The 27,760-nt window shown below is 42.8% G+C and overlaps 1 protein-coding gene across 3 annotated transcripts in view; it reads right to left on the bottom strand.

Annotated features, from left to right (window-relative positions):
* Nucleotides 1-355: 355 nt before the first annotated feature.
* LOC139941078 (protein FAM178B-like) overlaps nucleotides 356-27,760 on the bottom strand; it is a 162,284-nt gene continuing 134,879 nt past the window's right edge. For all 3 annotated transcript variants that reach the window (XM_071937502.1, XM_071937500.1, XM_071937501.1), the window contains 3 exons: nucleotides 7,132-7,272; nucleotides 3,832-3,984; nucleotides 356-1,438 (listed from right to left, as the gene is read on the bottom strand). In XM_071937502.1, coding sequence (XP_071793603.1) covers nucleotides 1,307-1,438; nucleotides 3,832-3,984; nucleotides 7,132-7,272 — 426 coding nt within the window. In that variant the 3' untranslated portion in view covers nucleotides 356-1,306. The remainder of the gene's footprint in view (nucleotides 1,439-3,831; nucleotides 3,985-7,131; nucleotides 7,273-27,760) is intronic.

Here is a 27,760-nt window from a genome sequence, read left to right on the forward strand (position 1 = left end):
TGACATCTGAAAGAGGAAAAACAAATCTTTACCGACCGACCCAAGCAAAAATTCGGGTGAAAGGGCAATCCAACATATATTTTTTTTAAGCCTAATGTCTAGTTCTTGCTTTTGTTTAGACTGAATTAATTTCCCTATGTTTTGTTATACAGTACCCTTTATTAAAGGAACACGTTGCCTTGGATCGGACGAGTTGGTCTATAAAAAAGCGTTTGTAACCGTTTTTTATAAAATGCATATGGTTTGAAAGATAATTTAAAAGTAGAATACAATGATCCACACAAGTTTGCCTCGAAATTGCATGGTTTTCCTTTTACTGTGCGAATTAACACGGTTGGCCATTTATGGGAGTCAAAAGTTTGACTCCCATAAATGACCGACCGTGTTAGTTGACGAGGTAAAAGGAAAACCGTGCAATTTTGAGGCATGTTTGTGTGGATCATTGTATTCTACTTTTACAGCATCTTTCTACCCAAATGCATATTATAACAAACGCTTTTTAAAGACCAACTCGACCGATCCAAGGCAACGTGTTCCTTTAATGACTACAAGTCTGTTGCAAATTGAAATGTTGGTGAGAAAGTGGGGATCCACATCAGTGCTCAAAACATTTTAAAATTACATTAAACAAACATATTTTTGTTCTAAATTCAATTGACAGAGCAATGTACTCACTTCGAACCACAAATTAACTCTTCAATTCAAATATTTCTGTATTTCAAGGAAAAATATTAAATCTGAATGATCTAATTTGACTTTTAAATGAAATCTGTTGCTGATTGCTGATCTGAAACTAAATGCTGATTAAGGTAGCATTAATTTACAAGTGAAGTGAATGTGAATGAGTTAGTGGTATTGCATTAAATCGTTGCGTTTATCTTAAGGAAACTTTAGATTGTCTGAGACAACTTATAGTTTAAAATTAATCAATTATTTATTTATTTATTTTGAAAGATACATTATGGTCACTTTTCTAAAAAAGGTGAACATTTATAAGTCCTCTTGTTCTAATATTACAGTACCTGAAGATTTTATTTAGTTTGTGTACAGCTGTAGTCATAAAGTCAGTATACTTTTGAAGAAGGATGATATGGATTACCAAACAGCCTTAACCAGAAAAAACATCTTGAAAGTCTATTACTTGGTTTCCCTTGGCAAATCTCATGTTATGTTTAAATGAATATTCCTGAATTACCAAAAATATGTATTAAAAGATTTCTTTTCTGAAGAGGTCTGGTGTGCAATCCTGCTTACTATGATTAGATTAGCTTGGGGTTCTTCTCTGCTACATTCACCTTGATTGTTGCTAACTGTCGCCGGGGACACTAGCCTCTATTTCCAGGTCTTTATCGATATGGTGATTACTCTCACAATGGGCAGTGTTTGAAGGGTCTTCACTAAAACACTGGTCGTAATTCAAAATAGTTTGCAGATACGTCTGTAAATTTAAAACAAATGATAATGTGGTTAAATAAACACACATGACAGATATCAGCTGCAGCTTTCAATCAAGCTGTTTCGTCACAGGCATGGACAAAATGCAAACACATTAAGACAGCACAGTGTGATTTGAGCAAATACAAGTCTCTGTCCCATCCTAATTGTACCTTTAACTTAACCTTTTACTAAAACTTGTAAGAATTTAAATGGAAATACTGGATGCATTTGAGTACACTGTCATAGAAAAATAATTATGAGGTGAAATCTAAACTGTTTACTAGGGGAATCAGAAGTAACTGAAAAGTCCTAACTTGCCAGTACAACCATGAATAATATCTCTTTTGAGGGAGTGGATCAACTCACCCTTGCTTATCAATTTTGCTAATCTAATCAATCCTAAACAATCCACCGATAATAAACAAACAGAAACTGGTAAACTTGTCTTTCATTTCTTTAGAGCATCTGCATGTACATGAAATACCCTCAGTAATTTGATTACATGTGTACTTTTAAACAACTGTTTTGGACAAAAGGGTAGTGAATTAGGTTCTCTTTCACCGGGGAGAATGATAAGCCTATGGCAAGATAAAGGTCAGTTTTAGAATAGTTTTGAGCAACGTCTTGCAGACCAGATGAGTACTATATCAAACGGAACCAGTGGTTACCAATTGTAGACATTGAGGAGACGACAAGGATGTAGTACAAAGTAACAGGGTAAAAGGAGATTGTTGATCACCAAGTACTGGAGGAGGCGACTGCTGCTAGTTCGTATAGTGAGGATAAGGTGGAACAGCCAGGGTTGCCTGAAGGTCATGAAGAGGAGGGTAGCGCCGAAGCGAATGGTGTAGAATTGAGGGAGGAGGAGGCAAAGATTAAGGACAGGCTTCAAGTGCTGATGGAAGCAGCAAAAGAGTAAAACGGGTGGAGTATCCAAGCTTTGCGCCGGGTCTCAAGGAAAAGGCTGGCAGAAATACTGCCATGTGGTAAGTAAAGTCTTTGGATGATGGGTAGTTACAAGTAATTTATCGGAAACTGACAGTCTTATCTTTGCAGGGGCAGTTGTGGTAGTAAGCCCCCAGCGTCACTACAAAAACAAAACAAAACGGTTCATGGTGGAAACATCAAGATCTCACCAGTAGAGCTTGCGGTCACCATTCTCTGCTTAACTTAAGAAACTCTGCACTAGCTGTGTAAGTAATACCTAGAAATGTGGAGTACGCAGACACACAAGCAATTCCCTGCTTATGTAATGATGTTGCACTATGCGCGGGGCCCAATTTCATAGAGCTGCTTATATTGGTTAACCTTTTTGGGGGGGTTAAAAGGTCTATGTACTTTTTCCTAACACAAAACACAATGTCCACAGATTTACAATAAACTTACACAGTTTGAAGATAATGATATAAAGCTTTCCTTGAAATTTACTTACTGAGGTGCTGAAGTTTTTGAGAAATGAGTAAAACAAATCAATTTAGTCTCAGTTTTAGCATGTAAAATCGTATTAACCAGTTATGCTATTTTTATGATACAATAACATAACTGGTTAATGGTTTTTTTACATGCTAAAATAATTTTTGTCTTACTGAGACAAAAAAAAGCTTGTCTTACTCATTTCTCAAAAACTACAGAACCTTAGTAATATTTGAAGGGAAGCTTTTTCATTATCTTCAAACCACGTAATTTTAATGTAAATCTGTGGACATTTGAAAAAGTACCAGAATCCTTTAAGCGTAAAACTATTTCACGAGCAATTGCTGGCTTACATGTAAGCATGTAAACAAACTGCGGGCGCAACATTTTTTATTGTTTGCTTAAGCAAAAAAGAAGGTGCTGACAAAAAGGCGGGCGAAATAAATGCGGAGAGGCGATAACAAAAGTCATCACCTTTTCTGTCTGATATGTGTTATTTGTAATGGTTCATAGCGCCCCTTGAACGGTTAAAACACTGACTTGAGAGTAAACAAGGAGAAGATACACTGTACAACAATTCTGAAGCATTTCAGCCGCTCGTTTACTTCGCTGCAACTACCATACAAACACACGTAAAATACACACAGCTGCGATTGCAAAAATGTGTGCAATAATGTGTGCACTATGCGCTGTGCATAAACACGGTTCTGCTTAAAAGCAGAAAATTGGGGCTTTCAGGACCCTTTTTGCTTGCTTGCTTGCCACTTTAAGCCAGAAAACCTTGCTTAAAAGGCTATTTAATAAAAAAAATTGCTAGGTGTGCCCGTTAAGCACAAAATCACCCGTTAAGCAGCTCTATGAAATTGGGCCCTGATTCTAAAAGCAGTTTACGTGGATATAGGTTTATGATTTTTTATTAGTAAAGCAAAAGGAACTTGATCGCAATGTAACACATTAAGAGAGTTAATAATGTTTAATTACCTGTTTGGTCGTTAGATTTTGCTCAAAGTAAGTGAGTTTGCTTGCTGTTTGAATCATCATATCTTTGACTTGAGTGCGACACAAATGTTTATGACTCTCGCGGATATCTCCTGCCATATCTCGCAGCTTTACTACCAGGCTTGCCAAGGATTCCTGAAAACAAAACAAAGAGTAAAGAACTTGATTTAACTAGACATGATTGCATTTGTGAATGCATGGCTGTTTCGTTAATAACATTTTCAAATTAATCAACTGAAACTTAAAAAAAAAAAATTTATTCAAAGCAAATGACCTATCCAGCCTATTTTATTTTTTGTTAATAAGCAACTTATGACTAAAAGGTGCAAAAATAAAAAAATAATAAAAAATCATGTGATTGACAAGAACTTGCCAATATCTAACAACCTACAAAGTTTCAACTTGATCGTATCATTGCTTCAGGAGTTATATGTTTTCAAAAAGCGCACGTCACGTGACCCACGATGAGGTCATTGATCTAAACTTTACACATAAGATGGCTGCCTGATGGTCAACATGTGTGTAAATTTTGAATTGAGTACATAAAACTTCACCACACACATCTTCAAAAAGTCCATTTTGAAAAGTTTTCAGCCTGTCGCTAGAGGGCGCTGTTGCATTGTGACCGGTGATGTTGCATCATTACATCATTACAATATGCAGACCATTACATCAATACCTTTTATACCTGAAAGTTTCATTGCAATCGCTCAATGGGAACATTGCAAATTAGTACTTTTAAATTTAAGTTTTAAAAAAATACAAACAAAACAAAATAATAAGTAGACAAAATTGCATTTGTGCACAAATGCATAGCTGTTTCGTTAATTACATTACCAATATTCTCAACTAAATTTGAAATGTTATTGTTACTCAAAGCAGGTATATCCAATCCTGGTTTAAAATTTTTTTTTTATAGATTATACCATGTTCAGTTAGCAATTAATAAATTAAAGGTGCAACAAGTGAACTCTTAAAAAATCATATGATGACGTCATCATGACGTCATTTCACAGTTCACAAGAAACCTTCCAATATCTACAACAACCTACCAAGTTTAAACATGATCGCATAAATACTTCGGGAGTTATACGACTTCAAAAAGTGAACCTTTAATGTTGCGTCACGTGACCCCACACGATGTCATTGGTCTGACACTTCACAAATATGATGGCTGCCTGACAGTTAACATGTGTGTAATTTGAAGTGATTACACAAAACCTCACCACATACATCTTCTAAAAGTCCACTTTGAAGAACTTTCAAACTACTGCTAGAGGGCGCTGTTGCATTTTGTGAAGTGGTCGATATGTTTTTTGAACTGCCCACCCTTGCCAAACACTTTCATCATTGAAAGCAAGTCCATAACTTTTGCCATTTTTGAATTAAAAGCCACTTCCGGTTTTCGACCGGAAGTAGAGGTCATGTGAGGTCACGCGCTCACAAAACGAAATGAAGACCTAATTAATCCCCACCCAATCCCGCAAACAGAAACCTACGGTCTCTTGCGGCTGATTTGATATAGATTTTCAAACATTTAAAATTAATCCCCTTTAAGATGACATCACACGACAGGTAATGAATCATAACGCCATTGTTTGAGGATCTTTATTGCACTATTTATTACCTTTCATCACTGAAAGTTTCATTGCAATTGGTGCTTTGGAACATTGCAAAATAACGCATACAAATTTGTTTCGGCTGAAACATACAATTAAAAATAATAATTCATAAACACCCCAGAAGGTTTCTCTACTCCTATTGGTGGAGAGCGCGTCACGTGGGGGTGTTTAAACGGTTAATAATGACCAGTGTTTATAACCGGCTGGCTTCCGTGTGTCGGTGCGCAAGATTATCACGCGGAATGCGCAATTCATAGCTATGTAATAAGCGCGTGAGTTATCTATTTCTAAGCACACGAGCGTAATATATTCCTAAGCGCACGCGCGCATACACACAACCCACGCGCAACATACTCTTCACAAAGTTTTTGAAAAAAATATTTAAAACCTCGATTTTTCAACTGTCAAAGTGTCTGTAATAGTATTTTGTTAACGTTTTTTTAACAAAAGGGCATTTATGGATGGGAATAAAAGAGTAGTGACTCGTTCTGACACGTCCGTTTAAACCCTTGCCGTGCGATAAAGGTGCCGTGCTTTTATCACACAGCAATTCGACCCTGCTCGCTTTAAATGGCCATGTAAAAACTCGTCGCTACCCTTTTATTCCCTTACTAATAATTAAAATATAAAAAAAACAAGAGCTAGAAAAAAAAAATTTAACGAAAACAAGAGCTGTTTCGCTGCGCTACGAAACAGCTAATAAACTAGACATGATTGCATTTGTGCACAAATGCAGAGCTGTTTCCTTAATAAAGTTTCAAAATTTCTCAACTGAATTTGAAATTTGTTGTGTAGTCAAAGCAATTTGCCCAATCTGGCATAAATAAAAAATTAATGGTTAGCAATTGATGACTTAAAGGTGCAAAAAATTTAAAAAATCATAAAAAATCATGTGCTAAGCTGTTTGTGATTTATGATCAAAGACAGAGAGAATAACCCAGAGAGAATATGGAAGACTCAACTGTAAATAGTTAAAACAGATCAAACCATCAGTTAACTTTGGTTTGTGCGCAGGGAACACACACACTATTTTAATGATTGAAAAAATATTTAGCCATCTAAAAAACTTGTGTGATATATTAGCACAGTATATACATATCCAAACAGCGCCCTCTGGAGGCTATATGTATTTAAGCATGACGTCATTTTAAAAACCTATATCTATCTAATAATTTGACCAAGTTATATCATTATACAGCAAAGCATAGTGATGTAATTGCCAACTGTGCAACCATATCCCTACCCTAGTGCTAAGGATTTGTGCAATAAGCTCATTGTGACTAGGCTTAAAGAGTGGCCATTTACTACCACTAAGCTACCACCCTGGGATTGCTATCACATCAATTTATCATCCCAAGAAACAGACCTTTCAAAAAAATGTATTTAGATTTTGCCACCTCAAGTGGTACCAATAAGTCAAATTTTGGCCTCTGGCCCATGGACTATAGGCATGTTAGGACTTCATTGACCTCGGTGAGGGCGATGTTTGGGTATTGTGATGTAATATGCAGGTACATATAACAAAACTTTTAGTCATGTTATCTAATCCGACTATTTAGAAAACTCATAAAACTGATTAGATAAGTTATGCATATCTTTCATTTAATTGGTAGAATTTACTTTTTTTGGCAAACAAAATTTCTTTTTACAATAGACTCACCTTGTCTGATGATTTGAGGAGATAAATATTGCTTCCAACAGCTAAATCCACTAGAGTGATAACACTATGTAGGTGCTGATAATCAACTTCCAACCTGCTCTTCGGGTTCAATTTTGACAATAAAGGAAGCAAGTCATTCACCTAAAAGTAAAAAAAAAAGAGATTAAAATTAATTGACTTTGAAAAAAACAAAGGGGAAATTGTGCTTGCCAGGTTAAGCAAGGTTTTGTTACTACTAGCAGGATACCGTACTCTGCTCATGGTCACACCATGGAGGAGTAACACACAATGAGTTTGAATGGCCCGCTAAGCCCCAACAGGGTGATTACTGATCAATGGATTGCCGTTGTCACCATGGATGATTAAGTTCTCTTTGTGCACAGGGTATGTTAACGCTTCGGACTATGGGCGTCCATTGGCATGATTGGGGCAAAAAAGACAGACTTTAAAATAACAAATAATAATTAAAAAAACACTTAATTTACACGCAAATAATATTTCAATATTATTTTAAAAACAGAAGTATGAAACACAAAAATAAATTTAAAAAAACAAAAATTTTAAAACTAGACTTAAGTTTTTGTCATAACAAAAACAAGGTGTTCGGCTTCCAGAAGTAAAAAAAATACAAGCCTTGGGACAATAAACAAAGCAAAAAGTCCAAGAAGACATGCCTTTTCAAAGCATTTTACATGCACTTCCAGTTTAGACAGGTTAAAAGGTCAAGAGGAGGTCACCAACATACCCGTTTTTGTGAAATACGTAAAGCCCTTTCATATGATGTATAGATTGTCAAAATAGCTTTTGTGGTTGAGGAAATAGGAACTGATGAATAATGTCGATTGGAGAAGAGACTAACTACTAGAAGGGAATTTTTGGTTGAAAACGTCTTGAAAACAGACTACGTACATAAAGCCCTTTCATACGACATACACCATGTCCCACGAAGAGTATCCACTGGCGGCGGTGTTGGTGTAATCCTCCACAAGGGATTTAACCTTGTTATAAATGAAACTCGTCCAGTTTCATCTTTCGAATACATGGACCTATCAATATCTTCATCATCCTCTCAGCACATCCGCCTGGTTGTCGTATATAGACCTCCGACCAGCAAGAAGAACCGCCACTCTCCTACAGCCTTCTGCCAAGAGCTCTCTTCGCTGATTGAGATCCTGCAAGCTTCCAACCAAACACTGCTGCTTGCTGGGGATTTTAATTTCCATGTAGACAACAGAGACAATGCCAATGCCAAAGTATTCCTTGAACTTCTGGATCTGGTCGGCCTTCAAAACTGTGTTACCGGTCCAACCCACACCAGCAACCATACACTGGATCTGATTATTACCAGGAAAGACGATCAACTCGTACAAAGAATATCTACAAGCAAGAGTTTACCATCTGATCACTCCGTGGTATACTGCGATCTTCAGTTGGAGCGCCGGCCCCCTCTACAGCAACACATCAAGTCCCGATCTTTGAAAACCATGGACATCTGTTCATTTCAGAACCACTTGGAAACATCCAACGTAGTTTCCAACCCTCCTGGTGAACTTTGCGATTTGAATTCAATGTTCAATAACGAACTACGTTCCCTTCTTGACTATCATGCTCCGGAAGTGGAGAGAAACATCATTCTCCGCCCGCACGCACATTGATATACTGACCATCTACGCAAGGCGAAGCAAGAACGTAGACGCTATGAAAGGCGAGCAATGAAACCAACAGCTCTACAGATTGACAGAGAACTCTACACCAGCAAGTGCAAGATGTACAACGACTTGCTGATATCAGCCAAGAGACTCTACTTTCAAAACAAGATCCAGGCTGCAGATCAGAGACAGCTGTTCCGCATAATGGGTGATCTGACGTCACCAAATGTCAACTCCAGCCTGCCAGAAAAGAAGACCGCTTCTGAACTAGCTCATCAATTCGCTGATTTCTTTGCTACAAAGATTCGGCAGACACGTGATCACCTTGACCTACAGATCTATGACGATCTCTCGGTTGATGTCTCCGGAGCATGCCTATCTCGCTTCCAAAACTTTGACACGGTTGCTGAGGATCAAGTCCTGTCCATTGTGAAAGCAGCGTCATCGTCATCTTGTGATCTTGATCCGCTCCCCACTAGACTATTGAAGCAGTACATAAAAATACTAGCTCCTGCCATTACAAAGCTCGTCAATTTAAGCCTGCAAACAGGTGAAGTTCCATCATCCCTCAAGGAAGCTCTAATAGTACCCAAGCTAAATAACCTGGTTTGTCTGCGGCAGATTTTCAGAACTTTCGGCCTATCTCAAACATCCCCTTTCTCTCAAAGGTAATTGAGAAGTCGGTAATCTCGCAACTTCAATCATACCTAGAAGACAATAGTCTACAGTCGCCAACGCAATCAGCATATCGGAGAAACTACAGCGTCGAGGCAGCCCTTCTCCATGTCCACAACGAGTGTCTTCGTGCGCTGGATGCACATGAAGAGGTGATCCTCGTCCTCCTGGATTTTACAGCGGCGTTTGACACCGTGGACCATGGCATACTGATCCAATGTCTCCAGGATCGCTTTGGAGTATCGGGAACTGTCCTCCAATGGATAAGGTCATACTTGTCTGGAAGAAGCCATGCTTTGAAAGTCAAAGAGTTCACTTCCAGTCAACTTCAAAGCGATACATGCGGTGTACCGCAGGGGTCCGTGATTGGCCCATTGCTGTTTACACTATATACCTCACCTATTCATGACATCATTGTGGCTCATCAATTGAAATCCATGATCTACGCCGACGATACGCAAGTCTACGTCACTTTCAAACCATCCGAACGTGCCACGTCAGTTACCAGCGTAAACGCGTGCATCAGAGACATCAGATCCTGGTCTGCTCAGAATAAACTAAAGATAAATGAGAACAAAACTGAAGTCCTGCACCTGTCTTCCAAATTCCTTACCACGCCGTCAACACGTGCCTCCATTACTGTTGGTGAGTCTATAATCGCTGCCAAGACCGAAGCCAGAAACCTTGGGGTAATCTTCGATGAACACGCTAGCATGAAATCCCACATAGCAAATGTATGTCGCTCTGCCATGTCATCAATACGGAAAATCGGTCACATCCGGAACTGCCTTGACCGAAAATCCACACTCACTCTCATACATGCGTTCGTCACTTCTAGATTAGACACCTGCAACGCCCTTCTTGCGAACCTCCCGGCAAACGACATCAATAAGTTGCAACGCATCCAGAACATCGCAGCAAGAATAACTGAACGAGCTACTTCCCGGACCTCCACCACATCCATACTATCCAGTCTACACTGGCTTCCCATAAACAAGTGGACACAATTCAAAGTACTACTCCTAACCTTCAAAGCACTCCACGGCATGGCACCACAGTATACCTCTGCACTCCTCCACCCATACGCCCCATCCCGCTCCCTACGATCCCAGTCCCAGAAACTTCTCCAAGTCCCAAGAGCACACACACAACACTATGGTCAACGCGCCTTCAGTATTTCAGCACCAACCCTGTGGAATCAACTCCCATCCAACATCCGTACTGCACCAACCCTGGACACTTTCAAGAAACTTCTAAAAACCCAACTATTTAAGAACTAATTTTGTCTTGTTTTCCCCCCCTTACATAGGGGTAATGATTCAATTCCATATTTTGTATAAGTATGTGTATTTTTTCTGTTAATTATGTTTATATTTCTGTTGTAATTGTAGTTTGTTGTTTTGTAAAGCGCATAGAGATGTTTATTCATATTATGCGCTATATAAATGTAGTTTATTATTATTATTATTATTATTATTATATGATGTATAGATTGTGGCCAAGTGGTCTCCCATCCAAAGTACTGACCGGGCCCGATGTTGCTTAACTTCAGTGATCGGATGAGAACCATAGTAATCAACGTAGTATGGTCGTAGTCAAAACCAAAAATGTACTTTTTGCAAAAATATACAAAAAATCTGATTTGAACCAAAAGACAAGGTCAAAATGGGGTCATGTCTGCGTGGCGTTTACTTTGTTTTTAACGACCTTTCCGATGGTGTATGGATTGTAAGAATCCATTACATAGATCAAAAGTTATGATTTTTTGAAATAATTAACTTTAAATGTTCATAACTCAAAAATGGATGACATCATCATGACGTTACTTACACAGTTTTCCTCTCCTAGTGAATATCTAACTATGTGCGAAGTTTCAAGTTCATATGAGTTTGAGAAGTGTGCTTTTGTTCGAGGTCAAGAGACAGAGAGAAGAAGAAGAAGATGAAGAAGAAGAAAAACAAAAAACAAACAAAAACCGAACAATAACAATGAGTTGTTCGGGCTGTTGCCCGAACACCTAAAAGACATTACACCAACATCAATTAAATTCAAGAAAAACAAAACTGCTTGAAAGAATAATACACAAGTTATGAATATATACATTATTTTATTCAAATTGGTCAATTGTTTTACAATATTAAACAGCAAGATAAAACATTAAAATAAACAATTTCAAAATAAATAAGGATAAAAAAAACCGTAAATCAAATATTACTGACTAAGTCAAAAGAAAAGCCTCTCATAAAGTCTTTCAGAATTGTCAATAAAAACTAAACAGAGGAGAACTTTATTAATAAAACAGTAAAGAACGCAAATCATACAAAGCGAAATGTGGAAACGCAAAATGAAAACACAACACAGAATTAAACAATATTTCGCGTGTGTCGTACATCAACGGCAAAATACATTAACAACTCGGAAATTAAATGAACAACTCAGAAAATAAATGTATCTCAGAAACAAACAATTTTTTGCCTTCTGCCACTCAAGTTAGAGTCGAACCATAACAAAGCTACATCAGATATCACAAAATTAGTTTGAAGGATGCTCAGGAGAATTTCATGTTTAATGGAATCAAAGGCGGCACTCATGTCGAGCATAAATAGAAATGTAACTTGTTGCTTATCCATAGCCATGAGTAGATCGTTCTTAACTCTAAGCAAAGCTGTTTCGGTGCTATGATGCTGTCTGTATGCTGATTGCATTGATGGTAATAAATTATGCAGTGAAAGGTCACCGCTGTTCAGAACTCTACATCGAGTGCCAAATAGTTTTGCGCATGCGCGAGATTTTCAGAAAGTCCAACATTAGATAAATTATTCACAGCAGTGACCCCATCGCTGTTTTGTGCATGTTTCTATGACTTTAACGATGAGTTTTGTTGGCGTTTGTGAGTAAAATTGAATTTCCCTGATATTAAAACAATGTTTGTTGTAGAGGAAAATTATTATTCTATCAAATTATTCCGTTTATATAGCAGCAAACCCTCTGGATTAATTAAAATCAGTGGGATTCCACCAACGTTTTTCTGACGCGGCCCACATGTTTCACATACAAACTAAACAAACGCATACAATGCACAATGTTTATTACAGTTTGCACCCGTCACAAAAAGCGACAATTGCCCAATGCTTGTGTACATTACTCTTGATAAAAATGCTTCACCAGAACGTCGTCATGTGTTACAAAAATAAACAAGGAATTGTTTTCAAAGGGTTTGCTCTCTCAATTTTGAGTGGAAAACATTAGTTGTTATATATTTCTTACGTGTGAGGTCTATTTCTCAACAAGAAAATTCCTATTACGTAGATTTTGAAGGATCAATTCGACTCAAAATCCGACCATCGCAACTAACTTCATTGCATATTCATGTTTAGTTTTCCATCTTGGCTTTTAATTGGTCAAAAATTGCGATGACCCCAGATCGTTTTCAACGGTTGAAAGGCTATGTTTTGTTTACGATTTTGACTCAAGAGAGCGCTCGTCAACAACTTCGCACATGCGCAAAACTAACTGTCAGCGAGTAAGCAGCGGTGAGGTGTTGTTGAATCTGATCTGCAACTGCACCTTCAACCAGCTTAGAATCGTACTGCAAGATGCTAATCGGCCATCAATTTTCAAATTGCAAGTCGATGCCACCTTTTTCAGAAGCGGCTTAACCATGCGCTAATTTCCAATCCGAGTGAAACGAACCACTTCCCAGAGATAAATTGATTATTTTTGTGAGAACAGGAAATACAAAATCAAGGCAATCAACAACAAACTTGGTGGGCATTGGATCAGAACCGCAAGTTTTCTTGTTTGACTTCATGACCAAGTTTTTAACATCATTTTCTGCTAAAGCATGCTAAAACTGACAAAACATGTGCTGAAGCCCTGCATTGGAATTGTCACTTGGTGAAGTCCTGCATTGGAATTGTCACTTGGTACGTTACGAGTACTTCATTGCTGAAGTCCTGCATTGGAATTGTCACTTGGTACGTTACGAGTACTACATTGCTGAAGTCCTGCATTGGAATTGTCACTTGGTACGTTACGAGTACTTCATTGCTGAAGTCCTGCATTGGAATTGTCACTTGGTACGTTACGAGTACTACATTGCTGAAGTCCTGCATTGGAATTGTCACTTGGTACGTTACGAGTACTTCATTGCTGAAGTCCTGCATTGGAATTGTCACTTGGTACGTTACGAGTACTACATTGCTGAAGTCCTGCATTGGAATTGTCACTTGGTACGTTACGAGTACTTCATTGCTGAAGTCCTGCATTGGAATTGTCACTTGGTACGTTACGAGTACTTCATTGCTGAAGTCCTGCATTGGAATTGTCACTTGGTACATTATGAGTACTTCATTGCTGAAGTCCTGCATTGGAATTGTCACTTGGTACGTTACGAGTACTTCATTGCTGAAGTCCTGCATTGGAATTGTCACTTGGTACGTTACGAGTACTTCATTGCTGAAGTCCTGCATTGGAATTGTCACTTGGTACGTTACGAGTACTTCATTGCTGAAGTCCTGCATTGGAATTGTCACTTGGTACGTTACGAGTACTTCATTGCTGAAGTCCTGCATTGGAATTGTCACTTGGTACATTACGAGTACTTCATTGCTGAAGTCCTGCATTGGAATTGTCACTTGGTACGTTACGAGTACTTCATTGCTGAAGTCCTGCATTGGAATTGTCACTTGGTACGTTACGAGTACTTCATTGCTGAAGTCCTGCATTGGAATTGTCACTTGGTACATTACGAGTACTTCATTGCTGAAGTCCTGCATTGGAATTGTCACTTGGTACGTTACGAGTACTACATTGCTGAAGTCCTGCATTGGAATTGTCACTTGGTACGTTACGAGTACTACATTGTTGAAGTCCTGCATTGGAATTGTCACTTGGTACATTACGAGTACTTCATTGCTGAAGTCCTGCATTGGAATTGTCACTTGGTACGTTACGAGTACTTCATTGCTGAAGTCCTGCATTGGAATTGTCACTTGGTACGTTACGAGTACTACATTGCTGAAGTCCTGCATTGGAATTGTCACTTGGTACGTTACGAGTACTTCATTGCTGAAGTCCTGCATTGGAATTGTCACTTGGTACGTTACAAGTACTTCATTGCTGAAGTCCTGCATTGGAATTGTCACTTGGTACATTACGAGTACTTCATTGCTGAAGTCCTGCATTGGAATTGTCACTTGGTACGTTACGAGTACTTCATTGCTGAAGCCCTGCATTGGAATTGTCACTTGGTACATTACGAGTACTTCATTGCTGAAGTCCTGCATTGGAATTGTCACTTGGTACATTAGGAGTACTACTTTGCTGAAGTCCTGCATTGGAATTGTCACTTGGTACGTTACGAGTACTACATTGTTCACCAAGACCTGAATGAATTCTGTCACAGATTTTCATAATTTTCTGGTCAAAATAAGAGCCTAAATCATTCACAAAGGTCTCTGTGTCAATGTGAGGTGGCAATTCCACTACAGACTTCTTCATATTTAACAATGACTTAGTGAGATTGAACAACTTTTTTTGATCTGTACTACTTTCATGAACGGACACATTTTCATATTCTTGACGAGCATTATTCATCAGAAATAGGATTGAGTTCTGAGCGGCCTTAAAAATAACATGATCACTTTCTAGACCACTCTCAATCCACTTCTTTTCTGCTTTACGCCTCTTTCTTTTGTGTTGTCTTATTTCTTCATTGTACCTTGGGTTTCAGACACACCTTTTTAACTGTCACAGGTACGTGTTTATCTCAAACTGAAGACAAAGTATGTGTATATGACATTAAAGAAACAGGTAACAAAAAGGTGCCAAATTGGAAAGCCCCGGGTCCAGACCATGGTTGAAGAACTTCCGTAGCTTGCATGAGCGTATGGCCCTACAATTGCAGGACTGTTTAGTAAACATGGTAAGGTCCCATGCTGGATGACTGAGGCCAGAACGGTTCTGATTATGAAGGATGTCAAGAAGGGTAACATTGCCAGTAACTTAGACCAATCGCATGCTTACCTGTAATGTATAAACTCTTGACCAGTATGTTAGCGGAGGACCTTTATCGACAAATGGATGACCAGCAGTTGTTTCTGGAGGAGCAGAAAGATTGCAAGGAGCGGTCTAGAGGTACGAAGGATCAACTTATCATTGATAAGGCGGTACTGAAGGACTGCAGGAGCAGAAAGACTAAACTTGGCGATAGAGTGGATCGACTACAAGAAGGCGTATGACATGGTATCGCACACATGGATAAAGGAATGCCTGGATATGGTTGGAGTGGCTGATGCAGTAAAACGTCTGCTAGGTGAGAGCATGGCAAACCAATCTTACTGCCAACAATGATAGTCTGGGCAAGGTGTGTATAAGAAGAGGTATTTTCCAAGGTGATTCGCTGTCTCCACTGCTGTTTGTTCTTGCTCTGATGCCCCTGTCAATGATTCTGAGGATAAGTGCCGGTTATGAAATGAAGAAAGACGGGTGTAAGATAAACCATCTGCTTTTTATGGACGACTTGCAGTTGTTTGCAAAGAATGAGGTGGAGATCGACTCTTTGGTGCAGACCGTCAGGATTTGTGCTTCAATGACAATGAAGAGGGGAAAGAGGGTACATTCCGATGGCATCGCTCTGCCAGATGGTGCACAGATGAGGGCTTTGGATGAAGAGGAGAGTTACTGGTATCTTGGTGTACTCCATCGGACCATGTTCTTCATGAGGAGTCAAAGGTAAGGATGAGGGCAGAATACATTAGACGGGTCAAGAAATGTTTGAAGTCTAAACTGAACAAGGGGAACATGATTAAGGCAATTAATACATGGGCCGTGTCTCTGGTGAGGTACAGTGCGGGTATAGTCGAGTGGACTAAGGAAGATCTAGATGTCATGGACAGGAGAACAAGAAAACTGATGACCATGAATGGCATGCTTCATCCGCGGGCGAATGTGAGAAGGCTTTATCCTCCGAGGTCAGAGGGCGGTAGGGGGTTGCCGAGTGTGGCAGACAGTGTCAACATCGAGAGCAGGAGTTTGCATTGTCATATTAGGAGGACTGAGGAGAACTTATTAAAAGTAGCGCAGAAATACTTGAAAGCGGCCGAAGTAGGGCCCAAGGAGTACGAGGGAAAGGAAAGAAGAAAGACACCAAGATTGGCAGAACAAACCACTTCATGGTAGGTTCTTAAGGTGTACTAAAGAAGTGGCCTACAACAAGTGCTGGAATTGGCTAAAGAGCAGAAAGTTGAAGAAGGAAACTGAGGGCTTGAAAACTGCGGCGCAAGACCAGTCTCTGAGGACAAATGTAATGAGGCAAGGATAGTTTTGACTGAGCGCCTGACAGCAGCCACTCAAATCAGCTCTGTGTTTGTTTGCTAATTTCTTAGTATATTGCTCAATTTGTGTTCTTATTTTATACAACTGGATTTGTTACTACACCTGGAATCTACAGGACCTTTTCTGTGTATCCTGGAGTCATCTGAGTTGTGAAAATAGTGTTTTTCTGTTGGAATTTTTCACTGTCCCAGTTGAGAATTCTGGTGTATAAAGCTTACACACACTTAGGTGGCTGCATCCTGTGCAGTCATCCACCTAGTCCATGGACATTGTTCGCCCATCTGGGGACAATGGAGGTAAGTATCCTTTTCATTCTCTCTCTGCTTGCTAGACCATTGTACTGTACTGACTCATCTGTGGTCAGCTTTGTTCCATCAGCATCAATTGTGTCTGATGCTTACATTCTGCCAAAGACACATCTAGGGTTCATCCAGCGTCGTAAATATCTGAAATGCCCTATTTCTTACTATGACAACTCCCCAGCCACTTTTCATTTGGAAATTGTGATTTTTGGTGACATTGCTGTAAATCCCGGCCCTGAAGGTGTCAATAACTCAAACTCAGCAGAAGCTAGTCCAAACTCTGCAAATTCCTACTCACGAAACAAGCTTCTCAGTCTCCGTTATGCCCCATCCACACGTGCTACAACTCTGCTGCCTTCCTGTACACTATCATTACAGAACCTTGGCCTTTTTGTAAATCCCAGCACTGTTTACCGACCTACACATCGTGGTAAAAAAGCTGGTCGCCGTAGAACTGTTCATAAACCCCCCGTACCCGAAGTTACACTCCCATCTGTTCCAGTACCAGTGACTCCAGCCAAATCTCAACTCAGCCTTTGTGTTATAAACACACAGTCCATCTGTAACAAGTATGACGATTTTGCTGATTTTGTTCTGCAAAAAGATCTGGACCTTGTTGCCGTTTCAGAAACATGGCTGAGACCAGACGACAACTTAACATGTCGTCAGTGTACCCCTGCAGGCTACTACTTTCATCACATCCCAAGACCTCACAAGACTGGTGGAGGAGTTGCAATACTGTACAGATCTACTTTATCCGTCTCTGTGAAAAGTAATGACGTCCAGTACACAACTTTTGAATCTCTTCATGCTGAAGTTTCCGGAAACTCTAAATCTGTTCGCCTTGTCATTGTATACAGACCTGAAAGAGATTCAAACGGCCAACATGTGATTTTCTCAAGTTTTCTAAGGGAGTTTGAGAATTTGATTTTGGAATATCTGCTTCACCCATCGGAAATCATCATCACAGGCGACTTTAACATTCATGTTGATGACATCCACAACACCAATGCAAACCAGTTTAAGCATCTACTTCAGGCTTTTGGTCTTACCCAGCATATCAAGGAGCCGACTCATCGTCTCGGTCATTGCCTAGACCTTGTCATAACTCGTGAAATCTCCCCACCAATTGTCTCAAACTTTGTTATTCTACCTGGATTATCAGACCATTATGCAGTCATGTGTAACTTGAGTCTGTGCAAGCCCAAAGTCCCGACCGTTACTATAAAGAGCCGACAATGGAAACATGTGAATCCTACCGAAGTGTTCCGCGACATAGGCTCCCATTTAGCAAATCTAGAAGTTGATCACGACTGCTTGGATTCCTATGTCAGCCAATATGAGAGTACAGTCAGTGACATCTTGGATAAATACGCACCTTGGAAAACGAGATCAGTCAAGGTCCGAACTGAAGTCTCCTGGTTCAATGATGATATTCGTACAGCGAGAAAGATCTGTCGTCAACTGGAGCGGAAGTGGCGGAAAAATGGCAAATTGGCAATTCAACGACAAGAATATCGCAACCAATGTAAAGTAGTTAGGAATTTGATCAACCAGGCAAAGATCATCCATTATTCATCTCAAGTACAAGAATCCTCAGGAGATCAAAAGAAGCTTTTCAAGATAATTGGTAAGTTGTTGCTCAAACCCAAAACCCCTGTCCTTCCATCCACTTACAATGACCAGAAATTAGCAAATGAGTTCCAGAAATTCTTTGTCACCAAGATTTCAGACATCCGCTCATCATTTTCATCAGTCCCTTACAACGTGCCGCAGACATTGCCACAACTTCAACCAGAGTGTAGACTATCTGTGTTTGAGCCTGCGACTGTTGCTGAGATTCAAAGGGTTATTATGAAATCTCCTTCAAAATCCTGTGAGCTGGATCCAGTGTCAACATCCATGATAAAGCAAAACATCGATATTTTTGTACCCTACATCACTAAGCTTGTAAACGAATCCCTCAGTTCCGGTTGTTTCCCCGATAGCCTCAAAGTTTCCTACATCAGGCCGCTCATCAAGAAACCAAACCTGGACAAGGAGTTGCAAACTTAAAATATCTTGGAAAAGTCATCGAACGAGTAGTTTCATCACGTATTTCTGATCACATTCATACTTTCAACCTGTCCGACGTGTTCCAGTCAGCATACAAGCCTTTCCATGGGACCGAGGCTGCACTAGTCCGTGTGAGCAATGATATTCTCTCTGCAATGGACAATGGTAACCTTACAGCACTAGTCCTGCTAGACTTGAGTGCTGCTTTTGACACTGTCGATCACAACATCTTTCTCTCTCGGCTCCAGAATCACCTTGGCATAGAGGACACAGCCCTAGCATGGTGCAAATCGTATCTCTACAATAGAACTCAGCATGTATGTATTGGCACCGCGATATCCGACCCTGTTGTTTTGAACTACTCTGTGCCACAGGGGTCGGTACTCGGCCCGCAGTGGTTTACGCTATACACTTTACCGATTCGTGACATCATCCTGAAATTTAATCTGAATTACCATGTGTACGCAGACGACACTCAGCTATACATCACGTTTAAATCTTCTCAAGAAAACGCCAATGCATCTATTGCAAGACTTGAGAAATGCATCCAAGAGATTCGACGTTGGACACAACAAAACTTCCTGAAGTTAAATGATGATAAGACAGAGTTCCTTCTATTTGGGTCACGTCAACAGTTAACTAAGGTTTCAGTGCCATACATCTCCATCGGTGATGCTCGGATAGCTCCCTCGCTGAAAGCTCGGAACTTAGGTGTTATTTTTGATTCATCGATGACACTTCAGCCACACATCAACAACATTGTTCGTTTATCATCATATCACATCAGGAATATAGGTAAGATTCGCAAGTACTTGGACAAAAGTGCCACTGAAAAGGTCATTCACGCATTTGTTACTTCTCGTCTTGACAACGGCAATGCTCTTCTCTACAGTCTTCCTAACAACCAGATTTCCCGACTTCAACGGCTCCAAAATACTGCTGCCCGCATTGTGACACTGTCTAGAAAATCCTGTTCTATCACCCCCATTCTGAAACAACTACACTGGCTCCCTATCTCTCAACGAATCATCTTCAAGCTGATGCTCATTGTCCACAAAGCTCTTAATGGCAAGGCTCCCCACTATATTTCTGAACTGCTTCAAGTTTACACTCCATCAAGGAATCTTCGATCAAGTTCTATGCTTCTCCTCATTGAACCCAAGTCTCGACACTCATGGGGTGACAGGTCTTTTTCTTCAGCCGCGCCACGCATCTGGAACTCTCTACCACTTAATCTTCGATCTTGTCTTTGTACTGCAAAATTCAAGTCTCTTCTCATAACTTATCTTATGTCACAGGTTTTCAATGACTAATTTTGTTGTGTCTGTTTTTCTTTGTGTTGTGTTTTGTTTTTGTTTTGTTTTTGGTTTTACTGTGCCTTGAACACCCAGCAGGGTGGATATGTGCGCATTACAAGTCTTATTATTATTATTTTTATTATTAAGGATAGAGAAAGTCAACGTCTCTCCTATGTGCAGGATGTGTAACAGGGTGGAGGAGACTGTCTTTCATATTGTCAGTGAGTGCAGTAAGATGGTCCAGACAGAGTACAAAGGTAGACATGACAAGTTGGCCAAGGTAATTCATTTGGATCTGTGCAAGAAATGGGGTGTCCAAGTGACTGCAAAATGGTACGACCATGTTCCGGAGAAAGTTACAGAGACCGACCAGGAAGATCCTCTGGGACTTTAACATTCAGACTTATCATGTTATAGAACAAAGGCGTCCGGAAGTTGTAGTCTTTAATTAGATAAAGCAAAAAAGATGTGTCATCTCATTGATATAGCTGTGCGGGAGATTTAAGGGTAGCTTCGAAGGAGAAGTACAAAGACCTGGCAAGGGAACTTCGTAAGATTTGGCAGGTGAAAGTGAAAGTAGTATAGTCGTGGTTGGGGCGCTCGGCACCATTCCGAAAGCACTGGGGAAGCATCTGGACGAAATAGGGACAAATGTGAGAATAGATCTGTTACAGAAGGCGGCGCTGTTGGGAACAGTAAGGATCCTAAGAAAGATTCTCAAGATCTAAGGCTACGTAGCTCGACTCGAGGAGTTACCGACACAAATGAAAATATGATCTTTCTTTTGCATGCTGTGATAAGATGAAATAAGAATAATAATAATCTATACTATTAAAAGCGTAACCCGCGCCATCTTGGAATGAAATTAGAAGGTCCAGTGGCATGGCATCCTTGCGGAAATCAACACGTTTGTGAGTGTGGAATTCAACACTTTTGTGTCTTTTCAGACGTCAGGTTGCAAGTCTACAAAACCCTGACCCAAACTCCCAATTACGAGTCATCTGATTGGAGGTAGTTTGGGCGGCGACCGTGTGTCAACCACTGGTCGATGTTGTTACCAGACTTCCTAGAAATCTTTCTGAAAGGTGACTCATTGGACAGTGTTTCGCAGATGGTTCTCCAGATTGGTTCACTCATTGCCCCTTGCCCGCCCACCTGCCATTCGATCCGCCCTTTTTGGTCGGGTTACTTTCGTGTTGACTAAGCATGGTTCTCCGGATTGGTTCATTCATTGCCACGCACGGTCGAAGAGGCTGGGTGCCAAGACAAAACCCAAACAAATCTCACGAATTTGCATTCAATGAAATTGCACTATTGATGCAACACGTATCTTGCTGTTTTGAAACTATGGACACTATTTTTATAGAACAAACTATTTACAAGAAGAGAGTGTATACATTGTGATTCTTTTTGCCAGTAAACTCAATAGCTTCATTTTGGGTTAGAATTATGACACCATGCATAAATATAGGGTGCGTTCGTTTAGCTCCCCTGGGTCAACCCCGGTGTGTGGCAGGTTCTTTTCCCAGGATGAACGTGGGTAATTATCTGCACATGTTCGACCTGGGGGAAAAATGCCACACGACGGGGTCGACCCAGGGAAGCTAAACGAACCCACCCATTCAGAGAGGCGTATAACACCCTCACCCATAATATTATATTTTGAAATATTTGTGTAAAGGGTTTTCATCATCTAGCGGGCGCGCGGCACCCCGCTAGATAATAATATTATATTTTGAAATATTTGTGTAAAGGATTTTCATCATCTAGCGGGGTGCCGCTATAATATATAATGCTAAATAATGCTTTCTTTTATGATGTGCCTTGGTGATTGGTAATCTAACCTAAGTCCTTGATTATTGATACCAGGACTTCAGAAAATTGTTTTTTTTTAGGTATTCTCTAAGGGACATTTGTTTTGTGTTACATTAGCTGGGAAGTGTTGCATTTAACTAAAGGGGGAGGAGTTGTAGTAACTTGCAAAGTAGCTTTTCTATATAGCGCCCTCTCTTGGTTGTTACTGATTAGTATTATTGTTGTTTACAAAATGGCTGCTGTTGAGTTCAGTCTTGTTTAATAAAGCTACGTTCAGTTCAGTAAAGAATCGTCTTAACGACTGGTTATAACAAAAATCATATACTAACACATTGCAAAGAAGTCCACTGGGTATTAGACAGTTTTACGATTAGGTCCATTTTTAACTTACTATTTTCATTTTTGGGGGGTTTAAGACTTTTCTTGAAGTTAGTTTTAAAAGTTTAAACTCCTGTTGTTCTTCCCAAATAAAATATTGCTTGAAAAGCAAAGTAAGAGTCTAGTGTACTTGGCCAAAATTAAAACAGTCTTTTGACTTAAGCTTTTTTGTTAAGCAAAACAATTTGCCTCAGTTTGTACTCCAAACTATGATTGCTAATATCGAAGATACGCACACCTTTCATGAATGATTCATTGCTGGGAACCGTCCTAGCTGGCATACAAAAATAAAGTAGGAGTCTATACTTGTGGATTGAGCGGTAATTATGAATAAAGAGATATTTGTTTTTCCTTGTTCTTCACACCCAGCTGAAAAGAGAGGGGTGGATTGTTTTATCAATGGAGGGGATACATATTTTGTCGTCGTTTGTTTCGGAATCTTACTATCGTCTTAATTCTTGTGTGCAATTTGTCCGTGTGTACAAACACGACTAACAATGTGTTATACTGCCAACAAACAAACAAACTGGAATTAATTTTTTCAATTGTTAGCCTACAACAGTTAGAATGGTTCGTCAACTGTGGAGAATACTTTCTAAAACGGGGGAGGATTGTAATCAAAAAATTAGTTACTTTAAAATCCTCTAAAATCAAATTTTTTGACTGGTAAGATAATTTCAAGCCATGAGTGAGAACACTAAAAATCCCCCCCCCCCACAGTAGTGTGGATGGGGTCTACGAACGAATACTTACCGGTAGAGTCGAATTACTAATTTGCATATTCCCTATGCCGCCAGGCAGAATGCTAAGACTTTTACACACAATAGCGCCCTCCACCGTCCTACCCATAACGCCCCGCGACATGCCTGCCACGGAGTCGTCCTCTTTTCGATGAGCCCTACTAAATGTAAGCACCAAAGGACCAAGTATGTGGGGAAGGAGGGAGGGATACTCTACCGGTAAGTATTCGTTCGTAGACCCCATCCACACTACTGTGGGGGGGGGGGGGAGTCTACTTCACTCTACTTACCGGTAGAGTCTAATTACTAATTTGCATAGACTCGCACCGAGGAAAGGCGGTGGGTATACGCGGTGCTACTGCATGTCTTAAGTGGGGGGGGGCGTAGGACCCCGGCGCGCTCAAAACTCAGAGAACGCTTCGCGGCCGCTAGGCCCGATAGTGGTCCATGCCCAAAACGTACAGGGGGTATCGTCCCACGGGTGAACAAAACATTATAAGTATTGTTAGCACTGTATTACCGTGGAAAAACTCACCTAAACACGTGACTGCCGAGGTGGAGCTTGTCCTGGCTTTGCAGCTCGGCTGGCCGCCTGTAAAACCGCTCCACCCGCTCTCCCATCCACCTGTAGAACGTCCTTCAGGTAGCAGTCAGAGAACGTGGACGGGCTCTTCCAGGAGGCCGCCCTTGTAATATCACTCATGGAGACCCCTTTAAAGAAAGCCCATGAGGCCGACACTCCCCGTACTTCGTGGGCATGAACTGGACCATCGGACGCTGGCCATCCGCCCGGCACCGAGCGGATGGCTGTGACTATCCAACGCGCGATTGTATCGCGGGACGCTGGTCGGAATGGTGGAACCGTGGACACGAACAGCTGTTCGTGGCCGGTTCGGATTGACTTTGTGCGATCGATGTACCACTTTAGGGCCCGTACCGGGCACCAAAGCTTGTCCCCCGCGACCGCCGAAAAGGTTTTAAGGTCGGGAACAAAAATATCCGGGGGCTCGAAAGCACTGGATTGATTTTTGGCTAAAAACCTCGCCACAGGGACCAGGCGGACACCTCCGGGTTCCCACCGGATGTGCCCCGCCGCCACCGTAAGGGAGTGCAGCTCGCTACGTCGGCGAGACGTAGCGACCGCTAACAAAAAGGCCACTTTGACCGTTAGATGTAGTAGCGTGGCCCCACTCAGTGGCTCGAAAGGGGGTTTTGTTAGTGCTGACAGCACGCTAAAGAGGTCCCAGGATGGGACCAGTTTGCGCACCGGGGGACGGGTGACAAACATCCCCTTAGTCAGCTGTCCAATCGCCTGGTTATCTGAGACTGTCGAGCCGTCGGTGAATCCTCCGTGGACTGCAGCAATGGCCGAACGGTAATTTTTCACCGTGGCCGTTGCCAGCCCGCTATCAAAAAGATATAGGAGGAAATCCCCGACTTCCTCTACAGAAGTATCGGCGGGATGAATAGCTCGCCGCCTACACCATTTAAAGAAATGGCGTAGTCGGCAGTCATAAACTCTTCGGGTTGAGGCCCTTCGGGACTGGGCGGCAACTTCCGCAGCCCGTCTCGAAAGGCCCGCTGCTCTGAGGGATCTTGTGACAGCACCCAGCACGTCAGGTGCAGGTCCCTCGGAGTCGGATGCACTACTCTGGACCCGGGCTGGTATATGAGGTCCGGGCGCTGTGGGAGAACTACCGGCCTGTGTACCAGGAGCCTGACCAGCCGTGGGAACCAGGGCTGTCGGGGCCAAAAAGGGGCTATCAGGAGAACTTTGCAGTGATCCTGCTCGATCTTTTTGTCAGCACCCGTGAAATGAGGGAGATGGGCGGGTAGGCGTATGCCAACAGCCCCTCCCATCGCATAGTCAGAGCGTCGATCCGCCATGCCCCGTAGCCACCGTGCCACCGTAGCCCCCAGGAAAAGGGCCACGCACTGCTGTAAGTTCTGTACCCGTTCCGCCGAAGGGCGGGCTAGCCCCCTCTGAAGGTCGAGAGCCGCACCGAGAAAGGTGGGCACCTGAGAGGGGATCGGGTGCGATTTCTCGGAGTTGATGAGGAACCCCAGGCTGGACGTGAGGCGCCAAGTAAGTGTAAGCGCCGCGTCCGTTGCCTCCCGTGATCGGCCCACAATCAGCCAATCGTCGAGGTATTGAAAAATCAGCAGTCCTCGTCTCCGAAGTGCTGCCCCGATCGCCCGTACCACTCGGGTGAAAACCCGAGGGGAGGTCGACAGCCCAAAGGGGAGCACCCCAAATTCGTATAGCGTTCCGTTGTAGAGGAAGCGCAGGAATTTGCGGTGTTCGGCCCTGATGGGGACATGGAGGTAAGCGTCCCGAAGGTCCAAGCTCGCCCCCCATGCGGGCGTTTCGATTGATTCGAGGATTGCCCGCAGCGTTTCCATGCGGAAGCGCTTTGGGCGGATAAATCGGTTAAGGGGCTTTAAATTCAGGATCGGCCGCCAAGCGTCCGCCTCCTTCTTGGGAACTAAGAAGAAAGTGGACATGAACCCCGTCCGTGTCCCCTGGTCGGGGACAACGCGTATTGCCCGCTTGAGGAGAAGGGAACTGATCTCCCCTTCGAGGGCACGGCGCTTGAGAGGGTCGGACGGGGTGGGCGTTGGCCGAACCAGCATGTCCAACGGGGGGGTCCTCGTGAACTCGAGTGCGTAGCCGTACTCGATCGTCTCGAGGACCCATCTGTCGGACGTGGTCTGAGCCCAGGACCCCAAAAATTCCTGAAGGCGGCCTCCCATGGGTCCGTCGGCGGGAGGTCGCCTGGAGACCGGGAGGTCACTTCCGCCACGCCCCGGGATACCGGGGGGCGGACACACGAAAACCACGGCCCGGCTGGGCCCGCTGTTGGCCTTGGGCCGGCGTGCGTGCGTTCGGTGGTCCTTGGTTCCCACGAAAACCGCCACGGGCGGGTCTCTGTGGGCACCTACGTGGAATCACAAAGAAGGCTTGTTTGCCTTTCCTTGCCGCCGGTACAGAGGTCCGCCTGTTCCTTAAGTTGATTTTATCCGTGGCCTTGAGGCGTCTGGCTTCGGCCTCCATGGACTCCTGGAATTTCCCTGCAAACAGGTCTCGTCCCGTTAGGGGGAGCGCATCAAGTCGTTTGCGAGCCCCGACGGACGGGAGGAACAGAGCGTCTAGGACGTTTGCCCTACGTGCAGATGTTGCTAGGGTGGAAACCCTCGTAAACTGATCTAGGACCGTGCGCAGGCCATTATCCAGGCAGTGGAGGGCCGCCACCATCATGTCCGCTGGGATTGCCGAGTCCTCGTCGCCGGCAAGCGTGAGGTACTCGGACAGAAGGAGCAAAAAAGACGATGTTCGCATGCCAAAGCGTGATGCTGAGTGTATCTTCCTGGCTGCTTCTTCCAACTTCCCCCGCGCCTTGTCGGCGAAGGGAAGTTTAGAAGAGGTTGCCCCCCTGTCTGCGGTCAGCTTGTCTGCCGCCGAGTCCGGCAGGACTGGGGTCGAGAAATATTTATCGAAATCCCCGGGGGGAAATCGGTAATATAAATCCGCCCGCTTGGGGTAGGCCGTCCAAGAGGATGCCGACATGATGCCTTCGATGCGGTCAGCGCATACCCGGTCTAGCGGCATCGCCGGGAAAACATTCCCACTCCTCGGAGCGGGGCCAGTCCTCCTCTTAAAAGACCGTCGTTCATCGGGGGCGTCCCCCGCTTCCTCGGCGGGGAGACCTAACACCCGGGCCATGTCCCTTTGGACAAGGCGCAATTCAGTTTCGGCAATCGAAAGCCGTTGAACTGCCGTGGTCAACTCGTCCTCTTCCGGGGACGAGTCGCCGGACCCGGGGGGGTCGGATACACTCACTGATTGTTGACCCAAAGGCAGGGCTGTGTCTAACAAATCATGGTGTTCTGCATCCCGATCGGATACAAAGGATCCGGAGGGGTGTATGCTAATCCCCGTCTGGGACTGTGGACGTGCACCCGTGCGTGACCGCACATCACCCTGTTCCATCACACCCCATGCAACCTCCTGTGTGGTGACCGTGGGACGGTGGCTGGGAGGGGAGGCCGGTGGCCGGCTGACCGTGCACGGCACGCCGCCTCGATCCTGGCGCACCCAGCCATGACCGGATTGGTCGGGCTGGGTGTACGGTCCCGAAAATTGGGAAAATTCCTGAACCTCGCGCCGGCCGGATATTGAGGCCGCTAAGGTTTGGAAAGCCGTGAGGAATTCGTCTCGGGAGAGCGGCTCGCTACCCCGATGATGCTTCCTATGGCCGTCAGGAGAGGAGTCGTCAGACGACCGAAGATGACGGTCCTTTCTGGTCCTCTGCCGCTTATTCGGTACCCGCTCACGGGACGAATCCGAGGCTCTCTCTGAGGAAACTTGAGTGACAGGG

Source organism: Asterias amurensis, chromosome 8 (assembly GCF_032118995.1).
Source record: "Asterias amurensis chromosome 8, ASM3211899v1".
Lineage (NCBI taxonomy): Eukaryota > Metazoa > Echinodermata > Asteroidea > Forcipulatida > Asteriidae > Asterias > Asterias amurensis.